The 19922-nt window shown below is 25.4% G+C and overlaps 1 protein-coding gene across 2 annotated transcripts in view; it reads right to left on the bottom strand.

The window, feature by feature from the left end:
• Window positions 1-19922, bottom strand: part of LOC113554128 (cAMP-dependent protein kinase type I regulatory subunit) — a 72343-nt gene that overhangs the window by 41671 nt on the left and 10750 nt on the right. The window contains exon 1 of one of the 2 annotated variants that reach the window (XM_026957835.1): window positions 16614-17075. The exons of the other annotated variant lie outside the window; for it this stretch is intronic. Coding sequence (XP_026813636.1) covers window positions 16614-16628 — 15 coding nt within the window. The 5' untranslated portion in view covers window positions 16629-17075. Of the gene's footprint in view, window positions 1-16613; window positions 17076-19922 lie in introns of those variants that run through there. 2 annotated transcript variants of the gene reach the window in all.

Raw genomic sequence — 19922 nt, 5'->3', positions numbered from 1 at the left:
AGGAATTGGTTTTTTTTTATTTTTATACCGTAAATTCATACACCGTAGTATACGTTGTAAAACAAGTGAAAATATCAATCAATTTAGAAAAAACTATGTTCATATAATATATTCACAAATAATAAATAGATAAACAGCGGTTTTTCTTAAGATAATATGAAATGTTTTTATTGAGACTTGTATCGAGTTTAAAATAATATTTTTATTTTTATAGATATGACGAATATCATAAATTTAAAATAAAGAAAATATATCATACTAGTTTTTTTTATCGTAGTAAGAATTGAAATTCACACGCTTTAACATAAAATTTACTATGGATAAATTGATTAAAAAAAAATCTACAGAATATGCAATATAAGTACTCACAGCAATATGTTTATTATTTGTGAAACCTGCAACAGATTATACTCAAATGTTGATGCGTATTTTTTTTAGAAAGCATCCATTGAACGTATGGGATCATTTCAATATACGACGTATATCATACACGTAGAATATGATGTAGTGAGGCATGTGCAGTGAGTATAACGGAACAAGTACGTAAAAGGTAAGACTGAACTAGAGAAAATTCCTATTTGCAGCAGTTTTTAACGACATAATATACTGGTTCATTCCATTTATTTATTTATGTTTAAAAAACAGTGGGGATAACATTAGGTGTCGTAGTTTCTACTATACGAGTATTACAGTGCATATTTTCGAAAATCGTGTTTGATGTGAAAAATTTTTACTGGAACTCTATATTATGAGCTAGTTCAATCATTCTAAGTTAATACTGTTTTTCATAATGACAAAAGTTAATAAATAAATAGACTTCGTAATAGAGATATTGCAGGATAAATTCAATTTTTAATACAATTATCCATTAGGTATGTGTAAATATAAAAAAGTTGTTTTCACATTTTTTTTCTCATAAATTCGTTAGGTACTATTTAAATTAAATTTGGTACAAAAATTCTGCAGATTAATTTATATTTTACAGTTGTGTATTAATAATATTAATCAATATTGCTGACATTTTAAAGTATATTCATTTGGAATCCACATCGGCACAGATAATAATTAACTTTAGGTTTACAATGAAATAAATAAATTGTAAATACGTTTTAATATCAATACCGGAAAAAATGTATTGTTTTATTCAGTATAATAACTAAAGTGTATTTAAAAATCTAATAAAAGAATTCAAAATATGCTTGGCAAACTTTATAGTTTTTTAAAATTACATAAAAAAAAAAAATCAAATACCTAAACCAATCCGGTCTTTTAAAGAGCATTTATACATGGTTCACACACTGTATACAAAGATAAACATTTTTTCTTTTATTTTACAAATGTGTTAATTATTTTACACCACATTTATTTATGAATTTGCAACGGTATCGGTAATCAAAGACAAGATTTGAAAAAAAAATATCAGTTTACTTTAATGGTATAATAATATCAAAAATACATATAAATGCGCGGAAAAATAAAAGCATAATATATTCATATAAATACTAATTTTTTCTTTCAAAAATACATAACCAGTGAAAGTACACAAAAGGGAGGTTGATTAGTGTGCTAGTATATATTTGTATATTATACATAGATCTACCAGGCTGCTGCATTCTTTTTATGTATTCGAAACTAGGTCAACGTCAGCTCTCTGGAATTGCGCCCTTTCAGGACTTTGTGGCTCATGGCCGCCTATAAGCTGCTATTATGGCTGTTGATATTGTTTTACCTCCTTTTTTCTTTCTTTCTTTATGCCTTTATTACTTTGTAACCGATACGAAAAACAAAATATATCATTGGAAACCGTTGTCCAACGCAAAGTTATAACGAAATAATATATACAAAACTACGATAAAAACCAATTAAATAAAACAAATCTTTATCATATAATTTTTACATTTACCTAATGAAGCTATAGTAACTATTTTAATGGAAGTGTAAATGGTTCAATGATTGAAGCATATATTATTAATAAAATGATATCGACAATATTAACATGACCTCAGGGTTTACAATATTTGAAATTCTAAAAATTTGAACAAACCGAATGAAAAAATTTTAATTAAAAATAAACGAACTGTCCCAAATAATACGCATGAAATAAAAGTCTATTAAATATCATTCTACGAGCTTTCATAAAACAAATTAATATTTTTTATTGTCCATTGTATATATTTTATTTACTTTTGATAAAATTCATTGAAGAATTTTGCATTTCAGAAGTTAGTTTAAAATTAAATTAACAATTATAATAGGGTTAACCTCATAATATTATGATCAAATAAAAAAAAAATAAATTAATTTTGCTCTGATACTGTATACTTAATGACGTAACTAATTATTAAATAATCTTAGGCACATCCTATAATTTATTATTATCTCGAAAAAATAAATTAAATACTATACCTACTTAATTGTTAATTATTTTTACTTTAAAGAATAATTAAATAGAGTATAATGATGACAATGATAATTTAAAAAAAATATTCATACACACATTTAAAGAATTAGATAGTAGTACTAAGTACCCAATAATAATAAAAATTAATGCAGCAAACGAAAAAAAAAACTATATGAGTATGTACATAATGTACTAATAAGTAATAGTTAAATTTTTAATAGTTAAATATTCGTTGCATAAATTATTAAAAAACTTAATGTGTTTATAAACAACAACTTAAAATACACAAAATAATAAAAATTACACTATGTATTTGAATGAAAGATACTTTTTCCATAAGAATTTAACATTACTTGCAAGTTTTAATTAAACAATTAACTTAATTTGGTCAAACTATAGATAATTTAGTATAAATATTCAGAACAAAAGAAAATATACCGACTTTTTTTCGAGCAATAGATTATTCTTGATGAGTCACTAGTATATTATCAAATTATTGCATTACTATAATGTATTACGGAATTCTACACAATTCTTAGTGAAAAATATTTAACTTTATTTTTACAAAAATATTAAATGCAATTTAATATTTCTTAAAGTATTTTGATATAATTATTTAGTGATTTAATATTACTATACATGGAAGTAATTAAATGTATAGCTTTATTCCTTTTTTAAATATATCAAAGAATATATATTTTGTTATATTATAACAAAAGAAATAATAAATACACATCCAAGTTGAAAAAAATATATATATATAAAATAAGTATGTAATATTTTAAATGGAATTTTTTCACGAGTACAATAATATATAGTCTGACTATAATACTCGTATATTTATAATTGTAAAAATTTCATTTTACTTCAAAAATCTATAACATAATTTAAAATGTTTTTAGTCAGATGATTAATAATAAAAATATTAAAATATTTTTTTTAAATTTAACCTAACTGTTTTATGGTTGTATTGGTGTGTTATAAAAACATTTTTAACGCTTTCAAGATATTTTTTATTTTTGCCTATGATAAAAAATTAATTTTAAATATTTTTGTTTCAAATTGAATAAAAAAACACAAATTAAACATTTTTTTTATACATAAAAAACATCTATTAAATACAATAATTTTAAAAAATGTTATAGATGTTTTTAATTTTTTAGGGCCTTAAAATCTGAGCCCTAAATTAACTAGTAATGATTTAATCAAACAATGTTTTGTGTAACTAAATGGCATACACATTTTAATTGAGTTTGATTAACTGCTCTTAGCTTATTAAGCCTTATTGAAAGTTCAATACAGTAGTTCTATACAGCTACCTATAGTTTATACTTTTATAGGGTCAAACTTCAGGTTAACAGTAGGCACACTTAGATGAGCCTATTAATTGGAATTCAGCCTTATGATTAATAAGCTTTATTTGATGTTTTATAGTCCCCGCGCTAAATCGTTAACAATCTTCATATTCTCCATGTCGCTATAATATAACTATGTTCCTTCTATCACCATAACAATACTATATTTCCCGTTAAAATGACCTTGTTTTCGTGATTTATCGTTCCAAACGACTTATGTTTAAAACATAACTTGATTGAGTAGGTATAATACAACCATATAATATACTATATAACCATATAACGTTTATACTAATCGAATCGAAATTGCATTGCAAAGATAATATGTATTCCAGTGTATCCGAGCACCGTAACGTTAGTATACATTGCTATGTACGACAGGTCAAACTCATCATGATAATACAAATATATACAAATTATAAATTAATAATAATCGCCAAGAGACTACATTTATTTGTGACTTGTATATACCTACAGGCATCACGGGGGGTACATGAATTATATAATAATACAAAACGTATATTATTCAGCGTCAAAGATGAAAATCAAAAACATTTAATATTTCATCATTGCATATTATAACATATTGTTTACTTTCAAACTGATCAAACGTTCGTCGTATTCAAATATTTATGTGATGCCGACAAATAAATATTATATTTTTCCTATCGAATTTTTATAATAAACAGTCTCACATATCATAAAATATGCAAAATAATTTTACAAAATATACAAGGTATACTATATACCCACTTACAGTCGTACATTATCTGATTATCGCGTCACGGTCGTCAATAGTAATACAAAATCCGTTGGTTTTTATTTTATAGTTATCAATACATAATATATTCAGTTTAAACAATTTTTTTCAACGTCACATGAAAAATTAATACATTTCAAACATTGTTGTGCTCCGTGTATAATGTATATGTATGCAGTTTAAAATATTTAATTTTGTTTATTAAAATTGAAGCACGCACGTAGTTTGTTACCAAGTTATTGAGAAACTAAAAGACGTTGTCAATTTAAATATGAATTATACATTATTCTGTCGTTCTTCGAATAAATTCATTCTGGAAAGATATTTCATGACTAAAATTTTGTGTATTTCGGTATTTTGTAGTACCTACATAATTCAAGGGTTTATTTCAAATATTTTTACTATAGCGTTCGGTGTAAAACTTTTGCAGATACGAAAAAACAATTAATAATTAAGAGAAAAAATATGACGTTTGTAACTATTAGAGATGACAAAAAAACTATAAAAATCAAAGTTATAGTTTCTAACGTCTAAAATCCCATTATTTAAATTTAGTAATCTTGTGTATACCGTTTCGGCAAATCCATATAGAATATATCAGTTTGAAGATTACCTAGATAAACTTTTCAACCTTTTTCCCGTTGATGGGTTTAAACGTCAAGGCAACTCCATACTAGTTTATTGTGTTTGTTTTTTTGACATTGAGGGGCTGTTTTTAACTTAGCGTATTGCAGACTTGTCGTAATTATTAATTCGAGGACGTCATATTCAACAAAATTTACAATTCAACAACATAATATCTTAGATATTTAAAGTAATGATATACAGTAGCCTAAACATTCATACGGCGCTAAACTAATACAATATACTTTCACTAACGTCTCATTTTCTTGCTACTTGAAACACACCTATAAAGTATTATGCTTAAATCCGGAGCCAATGCATAAGTGTCGAGTGAAATAAGTTAAATAACAAAGCAGCTTATTAAATTTAACCAAACACTCTGTTGTTTAGTAATTAACTTAAAATTTAATTATTTTACATGCTAAATCGATATCTAGTATATTTCCAAAGAATGTAACTGTTAAAGAAGCAATACTAATAATTCGTTAAAGGAGAAAATCTAATTTTTGTGATTTAAATTATGAATATAAAATAATATATAATATATATATAATAATTAATAATAATAATAAAAAATATAATATAATATACTATTATATATAACTTAAGACATTTTGATGAAAAACGAGAAATATTGTTTTAAAATTTATTTAAATTTAATTTTAATTCAAAATATTATAGTATTAGTGATTTAGTTATTTAACTAGGATTCCGTACAATCAAATTTGACTTGTTAGCTATAATATTAAATTGAATTGACTGATATAATGGTGATACTTAAAAGTAAAATATCTGTTGTCTCTCGTTAGATTTTTATGATATTTTAATTTTTAAACGAGATATGAGAATTTTTCTATTGTTAGTATTTTACATACTCACAACTCGCTTACAAATTAAAATATCGTTAAAATCCAGCGATAGATAATAATATTCTTACCATTAGTTTGATTCTATGTCAATTTATTTAAGCTAACAAGATACAAATGGTTTTACTATACACAAATTTCCTATGTTTTACGTTTCTGAGGAGATAACACATGTGGGTGTAGTGTTCTGTTAATATCAAATTATGTTAATTTAATATTATATTATTATATTATATATTTATTAATTACCATAAGTTAACTGATAAGAAAATAGGTGTAATGGAAAAATAATTAAATTTACTAGCATAAACTATATGTATTGAAATTAACTACACATATGAACTTATAATAATAACTTGTAGGAAAATTATATAAGTAGATATCATTATTCGAGTAATATTTTAAATTGCTTAAAAAATGTATTGACATTTATGCATTTTTAAAAAAGTTAATTTATAAGTACTTTAATTAAATTTTGGAGGGACAAAATACGAATAATATAAAGCTATATGATTATGATTTAATATGAATTTTATCTGATTATACAAAGAACATTCAATTGAAGAATATAATAGTTTTTATTTTTATAACTGTATACTAAAATAATATTATCAAAGATACATAACTGCATGGTTAAATTAAAGGATTGTACTTTGAAACTGTGTATAATAGAAGTCAAATTTGTAGACGACTTGAGCAATCAAAATATAAGTAAAAACTACAGATATTTTCAAAGAATATAACGGTATAATACGTAGCTTAGTCTCAAATTAAATTATTCTTTATATCAATGTGTTTGTCCTATAGCTGCTCTTTATTTTTGTTAAAGTAACGAATATTCATGTTTTATACACTTATTACGAAATTCAAAACATTTTGTCAAAGGAAAAAAAATGTAGTTATACCTGCATAATAAGAAAAAAAATACAATACAATTCACGTTTGATCCAGTACAATGCACCCTCGTCAAAAACTTATTTTGCACCAAATGACGCGAACAATAAACTGTAACGTGTTAGCTTCCTATTTAACAATTATTAAATTAAAAAAATAATATTTAATAATAATAAAACAAAAATATAATACAATTACATAATCATACATTTTGTACACGACAAAACGCTCAATATAGAATACCAAATCATAATAATTACAGTATATTAAGGTAACGGGTTAACGATCCAATAACGTTTGCTTTTAGAAGATATAGGTGTACAATGTACATAGGGTGACTATAATAGTATATTATATCGTGATGCCTCGCGTTCGTGACTAGTATTGTTTGATGTTACTAATATATCCAATATAATTATCAAACGCCAACCATTTTTCGTTTAATCAATTAAACAGAATGATAAAAAGATCGTGCGGCGCACGCATGAGGGAAACGTAATAACAATACTTGGGAAACGGTTCTCGTGAGCTACAGTTATGCTGAATATACCTTGTTTAGACGCCAGTATGAAGACGATCTGACGTCAGTTGACCTATCTATTTATAATTTTAAATCCGGTAGCCAACATTCCTGGTGAATATATTATACAAACACGAAAAAACATAATTCGTTTCATATTTTTTTAAAACCCTACCACAACCACAAATGCGACACTCAAGGTTGACGGAAATAATAAGTTCCAAAATTACAATTTTATATATATATATATATACATAGGTGAAAATATCAAATAAACCGACTATCGCTGGTCGAGAGAACTACGACGGAGATTATAAAAAGTTCGACAAAAGAATATAAAAATAAGAGCCTTGAAGTGTATACATAGCCGAGAGTGTGTTTGTACGGATTTATAAAGAAAATCACGATTATGTCTGCGTGCAAATTATTTAGTTCAATGAAAAGGTTTCTTATTTAACACTCTAAAGTTAGTGTTGACCTTTCATAGAATGATAAACAAAATATCTGCAGGGCATATCATTTTTATTTTTTTAAACGCATTTAATATTTTCCAAACGGTACATATAAATTAAAAACATAGGTGAGATGATTGTATTTTTCTGTTTTCCCATAAACCAAGACGGAAAAACAGAAAAAAATTGTACAATCTAAAACCTATTATCTATGAATTTTTTAAAAAAAACACCGAATCTCAACTGCTAGTGGACAATTTATAACAACACTCCGCAAAAGAAACATGTGAGCCGGAAAAATATACACTCAATACTTCAATGCATTATACACTATATAAAATGAATGAAACAAATATTAACTTATGAAATGGTATTTTAAAGAGAACAAATTGTATAATTAAATCTAGTTAAGAGAATCGAGTAGTTCAATCGATAATTTCTTGTGTTAGTTATTTAATTAAATTGCAATTAAATTCAAAAAACTAAATTAAATATCTCGATAAAAAAATATTTGAAACCTCTGATATAAGCAATTTGTGTGTATACGAGTATACATATACATATTTAGATTTATAGTAAATCGATGTATTCGTAAATTGTATATTTAATATACCATAAAATAAAATTATAGAACATTCGTATCGATGCCAAATGGAGGTAAATAATATTTTATTCAAATAATCATATATAATATTAAACATACGTTGGTGATTTTTTTTTTTTTATTAATTTTGGATAAACGAGTGACTATAAAAGCTACATTAAATGCATATAATATGATATCTAAATGTTTTTTTTTTCATTTTTCATAGGATTATTAAAATGATCGTTTCGGAGGTTATTTTGAAATTTATAAAGTCATGTCAAAAAAATAAGTGTATGTATGGTCGCGTTTATGGTTTAAAATGTTAGATATGATATACATCCATTTTTGTTAAAAAATGACTCCGTCTAAAGGGTCAATTTTATTTTTAACCCTAACCACACAGCTGTAGTATATATAATAGGTAGATTAGTAGAATTTCATGCTCACAAAACGATTTTTTTTATCTCGTTTTGTTTACTTGGAAACAATTTCCTAGTAAAGCACTTTTAAAACTTTTTTTTTTAATGTATTTTAAATTTAATGAAAAAAAATTTAAAAATAACAAATTACATTAAGCAAATATTTAGTTCAAAAAAATGTTATGTTTAACATACAATAATATATGATGATATAATAAATAGACATTTAAACTGTTGTTAATCAAATAATTAAATAACATAATCATAATATGTCTATATAACAAATATACTAATCATGAATATCTATAATATCTATAATAAATATAAATATCTAATATCTATAAACTATAAGGAAAAATGAGTTTTATATATATTATTTTATAATATTTTTAAAGTGTTTAACAAATCAATTGCTAAAATAGACATTGCTAAGTATATCAGTGGTACATAAAAACTATATCGAGTTCCAATAATGTCGATGTTATCTTATAACTTTTCTATTTAATAATTTGTCCGTTTAAAATATCATCGTAATTAATAAAACATTTTAATTTATCGTAATGCCCATTTGATTGACACGGAAATTCGATATAGAAATAAAAACCATAGCAATAACGCAGCAATAGCAGATGTTAAATTTTTCCTATAACTTAAATGAACGGACGCTAATGGAAAAGTGACGTAATTGGGTCATGCGCCTCTTGTCATCGTATAATGGTAATTTCTTTTTTAATAATTATTATTATATAGTGTTGCTCAGAAATATTATCACTTATTTAACGAATCGGAGATACCTATATAGTTTAGTAAGTCAAATAGTATGTGCAAGTTACTATGAATGTTTTATGCGTCGTAGCTGGTGTGTACGTTTGACAAAATATATAATTACGCAACTCGCATAACCTGGTTGGTGCGCGGGTGTAGAGCGGGAATTTCACGTGCAAACACGAGCAGCTAAATCTTTGATTTACGATATCTCACCGCCCACGGTATTTACGACAACACGTTGTTCGAACTAGCATTCAAATATAATATATAAATGTGTGCGTCATTTTTGTCGCCTACACAAGAATAGGATTTATGCGTTTGTTGTGCACCGGGGAAAAAATGTCTCTACTATGTAGATTTTCTAAACCTCTAAATACGTGCAAAATCTTGAAGACTCGACAGCGGTAATGATCTACCAACGAAATACTACAATACCCTATTACTTGTTAACTACGTATACTATACTCGAACACTTGAGTAAAAATATGTATTTATTTACTTTGTTGAAAACAGTCTTGGTCCAAAGTGCAGTATTGCAGTAATATAATAAGTATATAATACATGCAGGCAACAAGTCTGTAGAAGTAAAATTAAATCAGGTAAGATTAAGGTAAGATAATGTGTAAACGTTATTAGCAAAACATATCATGCGAAGATTAGGGTTATTTGAACTATAATTAGTGATTCGCAATATAGTGTACATATAGTAACAAAAAAAACCTGGAATATGTAATTTTTTTATTTTTAAACAAAGTATATTTACAATCTGTAATATTATTATATACAATAAATAAATAAATAAATACATTTGGTAGTATTCAATAACTACAACATAAATAACGTAAGGGGGAAGCCAACCAGTATAAAAACCTTCAGATTCGGGGGGAGGGGAGAGAAAAATATGTAATTAAAAAACTAACTGTAATACAATATAATAACTTATATTCTTATTATCATAAAAAAATGTTATATGGATAAGAAAAAAAGTTATTATATAATTAGTTAATTACAGTTATTAGCTAATTCTGTTACACACTATATATTTTCTATCTAATTTTCGGGAAGTATTCACTATTTAGTGTAAAAAATAAATTTGTCCACTTCATAAAAAAGTTTCTAAAAATTAGTTTTGAATCAAATAATAAATTTGTCGATTTTTACCACAGAGGCCAAACACGTAAATATAGCTATGATATTCGATTTATTCGATAATCAAATCATCCGTTAAAAGCACATTATTATTAATATTATAGCTAAGCATCATATACGTATACGAGTAGGTATGGATACTACACAGACAAATCTGGGAACTTGACCATTTTTATAACACGTTAGTGTATAATAAAATAGGCTTTCGTGGGCGACATTCCGGCCACCATTAGGATACTTGATAAAACATGAACAATGCACTAAATAACGTCACAAAAAAAAATGATAACATAAAAAGAAAGTAGTTACAAAATATTACAGCTATTGCAGAACAGTATCATTCCAATGACGATGAGAAGAAAATAAACTCTAGCTATGGGATCACTGTAATATTGGTGTGAGTTTTACAGGATTAATAAACGACTTACAACACGGATATTCGATTCATAGACGTAGAAATAATTCGGCAACGGCTTTTTTTTTCATCGCAGAATATAATACACAGCTGTATTTAACCAAGTAGAATAAAACAAATTCCACATTGATTACTCTTAAGTGCATTTTTTTTTTCAAAATTTGAAACACATTTCTGTAGTACTTACAAAATAGGGATTTCAACAATACTGAATTTATTTTAAAATAATTTGAATGTCAAGGTAGTAATTATTATAAATATTACAATACCTAGTAATAATTAAATTATAATTTGTTCATAAATACAAAATACTGTTTACTATTACTTTTATTGATCGTTAAGTTGTATCGACTAATAGCGTACACTTAAGGTATTTAGTACAATGTATTTTACCAAATCGACAACACAGTTAGACATAAATGCCGCCAGGATATTTGCCAGGGGGAGGTGTAGAAAATTTGCTGATTTCTAAATAATTAAAGTAAATACTTAAGTAATAAGTAGGGTTAGTTGGTTATTATGTAAAACAAAATATTTGCACTACCATTCATTTCTTTTAAATATATATTTTTTTTTTTTTTTGAAAAGCCAGAGACGCAAGACGTGTCTAGTTCCCTAGTGGCTAGTGGTACCATTTTTCACCCTCCCTCCTAGCAATTCTTATGCAGTTAGATTTTGAAAAATTCACGCAAATACGCATTGTTAAAATTGAAAAATTCGGTATCGACAATAACTGATTGTGGAGAATTGTTTTTGATTGTTTGACGAATGGTTGTGATTTGAGGAAACATATGAATGTGTACACAACCATAATTTCAAAAGTTTTAGTTTATTTGACGCATTATATGTTTAAAATTATGTTATAAATTTACTTAGTTTTATATTATATTTATATTTGTTTTTGTTGAATTTTACGCGAAATATTTGACCTTTCAAACAAACAAACAAAAAAATTAACTGAAATTGATAATAAATATAAGAGATAATATTTATTAATTGTGTACATATGTATAATATGTATACAGCAATACGAATAATAGATTTAAAATGCACTATATATTAAATGCATTGTGTAAAAATCCTAAATACGATAATAAAAAATAAAAAATAAGACTATTTAATTTCCTACCGTATAATAACTTAATGCGGATAATTATTTAGATTTTGATATATTTTATTAAATAAATAGTAACTGATGAATAAATCAGTTACTTAATGGTAAAAGTTCTTAAAATTTGAGATATTTGAATAAATATTACATTTAAGACACAATAATAACAAACAAAAAATAAACAAGGTCAGAAACTAAAAAAAAATAATCTAGCTACTTTATACACATCTGCGTAAGATTGTACATTTTATCAATATTTAGACGGAATATATATTATATTAAATTGTATTAAAATTCTTACAGATAAAAAATAATATTATAATTTAGACAAAATTATAACATGTAAAATCAAAAGTTAGCAAACATTTCAAAGGAATTTTAAAAATCTTAATAAAAAAAATAGTATATAATTATAGGAAAAATAATATAGAATCTAATAAAATCCTTTTAGAGTATTTAATTTGAGTTTTATTTGTTTCAATTGATTAACGCATTTAATGTAATAAGATTAACTTACACCTTCCAGAAGCCGGGAATACAACCACAACATAATTGTGTGCACCTCTATACTTAATATCAAAAATCAATGATAGTGAAATAAAACACAACAAACATAGTTAATACAGTAAATTTCAAAACATATATCCAAATATTGTATTAGTCACGGCATAACATAATTTAAAGGTGTGATGTGATGTTTCAGAGTTGATTTTGAATAAGTATAAAATGCGAAACCAATATAGAATATGTAATACAGTTTTTGAGTGACAGCTTTTAAATTGCAATAGCTTCTTCGACTGGGGTCATATTAGAAAATGACGTTAGATTTACAAACACCATTACCCATATATTGTATATGTTTCATCATTATGAAAGTTTATATTAGGTAAGATGTTTTGCACTAATTGAACTAAATGTTTCTTATAATATACAAGTAAAATAATATATTAAATTAGTTTTAATTTTTTTTTTTTTTTTTTTTTTTTTTTAATGCAAGAAGACGTTGTACCATCATCATATTTATCAATATCATTGTTACAAACTAACCATATCTTAGACTGTTTTTAAATGATAATGTTTTATATAAAAGTTTATGAAAACAGTTAGGAAAAAAATTTTCGTTAAAATATTTTTAACGCAATAAAATATTATGTATATGGCGTTAAATAAATATACAACTAATTAATACTATTTAATATTATTGGAAAGAGGTATTTATAATTATTTATTTTACTATTACAAAATTAAATGTGTGATAAAAAAGAATTACACGTGTTTTAGGAAAATTAACATGAGTAATTACTACATTGGGATTATATAACAATACATAATTATATTAATTATCAATATTGTTTATAACTTTTCATTATCCTATTTCGTTTTAAAGCACTACCTATTTGTATAACAATTCAATTTTTATGCAGGCGAATTCTACAACTATTTTCATTTAAATTTAAAGTCATAATTTAATTTACCCTAATCTTATGATGAATTATTAAAACTTTTTTACAACTTGAAATAACTTTATAAGTTTAAAAATGAATTAAATCATTTTTGTTAAAGTATAATATTTTAAGAATAATTTCCACGTTGTAAACATATAAATATAAAATGGTTATAGAATCGTCATTTAGCAAATATTGAAATTGTTTTTATAAAGCATAATGTAATTATAAAAGAAAATATAAAATTGGGTACATAAATGTAGTATCTACTATTCACATATCAGCAATCAGAATAGTAAAAAAGCACCATAGTATCAATAAAATTCAATTAAATGCATAAACAAATACAAAGAATTAAATATATAATGAATTGTGAGTATAGTGATACTATAACTAAAAGTACATATTTCCGATAATAAAGAATGTACCTATTAATAAAATTGTCATCTGATGAGAAATTGTTTAACTAATATAAAAAATATATTATTTACACTTTACACTTAGGTTTTCAAATTGTAGAAAACTTCATGTTTAAACTATCCTTCCATATGAATTGAAAAAATAAAATGTCGATTTAACGAAGCAAATGTACAAAAATTCAACCACATACTATTCGACGTAAAATACATGTAGACAGACAAATCGGACATTAGAATTCTATTCGCTCCCATCAAATCCTTCGGATTGGAAATGAAACCATTCGACCATACATGAGTATGAACATATACATAAAGAAGATAAATATAAATATATATTATATTTAAATAATTTATGAAGTTCAATGGAACAGACATTTCACAACGTTAAACATTTACTCACAAAATTGGCATTGATATATCGAACTTTTCGACTCTGTTGAAAAATAAAATTTCCAAAAGATCTATGAGTAAAATCCATCATAATGGAAATATTTAAAAGCTTAGTAATTTACCAGAAACTTAAAATTATTATTAAATAAAAGTTACATATTAAAATAAATACTACTGAAAAAAATCTTAGTAAACATCTAATAATATATTTCATACAGTTATAATATATGATATATACATAAATATTTAATCAAGGTACTATATAATATATTAAGTTTAAACTTAAATATAAATACGAGTATAAGATTGAACTAAACTAATGATACAAAATTAAAATTACATTAAATTGTTTTTATGAAATCTAATAAAATAAGGCATAGGCACTATAATTATTTAAAAAAACAAACAAGTTTATTTAATAAAAATAAATTTTTTCTGATGAATATAATGAATAGTTCGATTATTTTAGTATTTTAGTACATACGTATATATTTGATATACAATTTAAAACGATAACTTAAGTTTATGTAATTACGTTGATACGACATATCATAATTTAATTGTGCACATAAGAAATATTTATTGACGTATTACTTAAGTATTATAACCAAATATATTGAAAATAAAACAATAGATCAACTTTGTATGATTATTTAATAAGTTGCACAATAATTAAGTTTATTGTAATAGAGTTGCAAAAATTGTAATTGAAATTATACTTAGAAGGGCAAGACGATATATTGCAATGTTTAAATGCCATTTTTGTTTATATTTTAAATCCATAAATTTATATATTGTATTATACTAATAATTTCATGTGTATATTATGTATAAAATAACAAAAATAAAATACCTTGTCTTGTTTATTACAAAAAATTTATAAAATATCTCATATTACAAAAAGTATGAGATTTCATAAAGATTCGTTTTAATACATTATAATATTTAAATATAGAGTACTTAATTTAGTAGAGAATGAAAAAAAAAAACATTTATACATTACAATTTTTATTATATTATATAAAGATATTTATTCATATCTACTAATATAATTTTAAAAAACTTAAATGTTTTAAACAACATTTTTAAAATTAAATTGGTTCGTATCAATAGGAATACTTATTTACAAAGTATACACATCCATATATCCAATATTCACACATTCAAATAACCTATTTTAAAAAATAGTATTTTTTTTCGTTTAATTAAATAATCATCATTCGTAGCCGTCTATGAACGGTTAAATTCAAAGGGCATTAATTTGACAAAATTAATCTGTTCAAACAAAACCACAAAATTTATTAGGTATTACGAATTGATCGTTTGAAATAATTGTTATTTTTTAATTTTTTAATGTCATCAGATTGCTTTCTATACCTACATCAAAGTAGTACCTATAGATAGTAGCTAAGGATACCTATATACCATATATAAGTATAAGCCTGACGACCATAAAGCGCATATGAGTTTAAACCAGTTTTTTTCCCACCAAGCAAGTATAATATTATGTCTTTGGCACACACACACATATATCAGATACTCGTATTTATACATACACATACGGGCGTATTTGTACGGTTCAAATAATATAAAACGTACACACACAAATATAAAAAACAAATTTTTGCAGAAGCTCATGTTTTATTCAAAACTAAGATAACTTTAATGAAATTCTGAATTTAACTTATTTAGTGAGTGGCCTATAGGTTTTCATCTTTTCATATTTTCAATGTTTCTTGTAAAATTCACATGATAAACAAATTTGAAACATAGTTCTTTTTCTCATCTTAAGCCTAGTAAAAATAATGAAATTACTATACAAAGTTATTAACAGTGCATAGTAGTATTACGAATTATTATCACGACGAAGCCCATAAATTACTCACATCCAATAATACATTACACTTGACATTTTTGGCAGATTTTAAACTGTATATATATTATATATATTTTATACAAAAGTCAGCGATGTAATGCATATTTACTATTTGTGTAACCTTAAAAGCTATAAAGTAGAAAAAATCGTTTAAATAGTGTACCTTGGTAGCCGACATGATTTTATGTGGGAATTCGCAACGATGTCATAAAACGACGAATTGGACGTTAAATTTTGATTTTATCTCTTTGAATATAATATAATATATATTATGGCTTGAAAATTCCAAAAATATACGATGTGACAATTTTTTTTTTTCAAAAGATGACAATATTGCGTGATGCGAATTGTAGTTTTTCGTAATTAAATTTTTTTTAAATTTTTTTTTCTTTTTATTAAAATTTAAATCGCGAGAAAAACATTTGAAATTCAAAAAAAAAACCCCGAATTATTCTGCAATAGTCGTAATTTATTTTTAATTTTACTATCGTTACTATTATATTATCACGGTATATTATAATAAGATAATATACGACAAGACAGCATGTAAACGCGACACACGACACGAGACACCGGCGTCGGCGGCGACAGCGTATCTATACTATAGAGGCAACTGTGCGGGCGGCCAAACGGTACAAACGACAGTAACGCTGCCGCGAGGAGAGCGTAAAAGCAGTGGCGGCGGCGCGCGGAGTTCTCGGATGCTCGGAAAGGTATACAGTGTGATTCCACAAGCGTACTAACCTCCGTTATTTCATTTAATAATGTATTTATTTAAATTCTAATTTTTGAAATGTTTGAATATAATTATTAAAGACCATATTTTCAAATTCTTGAAATTTAATGCACTACTTAAGAATAGTCCTTTGATGATACAAACATCTATTTTTTCAAATGATGCTCCCCCTTTTACAGTAACTTATTTAATGGATACTGGATATATATATATATATATTTATATTAAGTGTACCTTATTCAAATTTTGAAAGAATAGCCTTTCAGTTATTAAAATGTTTATATAAGGGAAAGTCTTTAAAAATAGTTTTACAAATATAAAATGGGTGTAATATTAGATTCATCGTTTATAATACTGAATCACTTTTAAAATGTATACATTTTGATAGATTAATATTAATTACTAAATTTTTAAACGCACTATAGCTCCCATATCTTCCAAATCCACTATCATGTATCTAGCTATTATCCTTAGTATACGAAGTTATATAGATAACTCAAAAACTACTAGTTCTAATTTTGATTTTGAAACGCTAATATTTTCATAAAATATCGAGCAAACAATTAACAATATAAGAGTTTTTCACATTTAAAAAACAAAAATTCGTATCTTCACAAGATACTTCTGAAGAAGGTAGTACAAAAAATCTCAAAAATTAGAAAATATGATTTTAAAATTATATTTAAAAATTCCAAAAATAAGATTTAGAACAATTGCAATATTAAAGAAAAAAGGAAGTGAGCATGCTTAGTGAATTGAATCACTCTGTATTTATATATATATTATATATGTATATAATAAATATATAAGTAAGCATACACGTATATTATGTAGTATTGGTAGGGGAGGCGCGGCGGCGGTGGGGGAACTTTATGTACGACGACGCCCCCTTGACGCGGCGAACGCGAAAGTTCTGCTACCGCTGCCGCGCTATCAAACGGACAACCGCTGTATCACGCGCGTCATAAACGCCCGCGGGAGAGCCAGCTACGTATCTTTGTATTAGCCGTACGCATAATATAATTCATCGAAAAACCCGCAGCCGCAGGTCTATGCGTATTATTATGATATCTTATCCAATTATACGTTACCGGAATTACCGAATTAGGTATAACTATAATAATTATGTACATAATAAACGTACAATGTACAAAACCTTTACGCACGTATGCGTACGCGGGGGCGAGTGCACTTTTCATTTATACATGCACGTTATATACATACATAAAACGGGAAAAGATCGAGTCTTAAAGGAAAACTTGAACATAAAAAACGGCATATCATATTTTGGAATCACTACTAAATAAGCGGTAGGTATACGTGAGTACGTGCCGATGCGTTTTACGGAGCCTTACGCGCAACTGTCCTATCCCTATTTATAGTACACACACTTGAACACCTCATCGAAGTATCAAGCAGATTCAAAGTTCGTTGTTTATAACTTTAGGTGCGACAGTACATTTTGTTATTGTGGCAATTAATAAAATTAAAATTAAATATACATTTTTTGACTTGAACAAATATAGAAACTGTTCCACACAAACTTCTCATATTACCATAAAAACCACTGAGTACTGACTAACATAATAAATAGAATGCAATAACGACCAATCGATGACGGGCAGGGATGAAACTGGAAGAAAGCATTAATAAATGCATACTCTGGACTGTAACGACAGAAATTGTATGTACATTTTTAAACATTAATATGAATGTTTTATAATTTTACCACCAAGATTAAATGTCTATATAGTATATACTCTTAGACACAGATAAATTGACTACATTTCAAAAATATAAAGAAATCCTTAATTAGCATTAAGAACAAAGGATCACTAACGATAACATACGTCAAAGATAAAAAAAAAGTAGATAAAAACTGATAAGATTTATTGGTATACAAAAATATACATAATATTATAATTTTTAATTAATTGTTAAACGTTGCGTTTTATCACGATACCTGATAACATCATACAATTTGATGTCCACAATAAATTTAAGTTCACTGAACTTTCATAACATGCTGTATGTATGTATATATAATATTATATATTATATACATGCCACGGTCATAGGGTAAATATATGGAGGGAGAACTGTTTGAGGCATATTTATATGTATATATATTACCACTGATTGAGAGAAAAGAATTGAAGTGAAAATTTGACAAGTACCTACTTATATAATATTATGTATAATGTAAATTGAGAAAAGCAGATCATATGGTAGAGTGGACACAACAATCTTCAAACAAAATATTATTATATTTTTACCGAAACAAAATGTCTGTTGTTTCGTTTATATATATGACAGGTTCATTTTCGAAGAATATTCAAGATTAAATTGTCTAGCAGACGGTCTCCATGAAGTTAGAAAAAAGGGAAAATTATTAAATATTGATAAAGTATTGTTGGAATCTTAAAATAAAACAATAATTTTATTGTTTTAATAGGTATATTATGGCCACTAATCTGTATACGATGTTCTAGGCTACTATCTAGTAACCAATAAATACAATTGTACAATTTATAATTGAACACAACTATGGACTGGTTTTTTAGTAAAGCAATTGAGGATAGAACGTTGCTTAATTTATTCTTGTATTTATTATATTAATTTGTGTACATGATTATCCAGAGTGAGTCAGTGTTCCTGCGTTTTTGTCCTTTATAACTATAACTATTACAAACGTTCTTAAAGTTTGTAGTCATTATATTGAATTAATCATACTAT

This window comes from Rhopalosiphum maidis, chromosome 2 (assembly GCF_003676215.2).
Source record: "Rhopalosiphum maidis isolate BTI-1 chromosome 2, ASM367621v3, whole genome shotgun sequence".
NCBI classification, from domain to species: Eukaryota; Metazoa; Arthropoda; class Insecta; order Hemiptera; family Aphididae; genus Rhopalosiphum; species Rhopalosiphum maidis.
The sequence above is the reverse complement of the archived record's forward strand: the minus strand, read 5'-3'. Positions and strand labels throughout refer to the sequence as shown.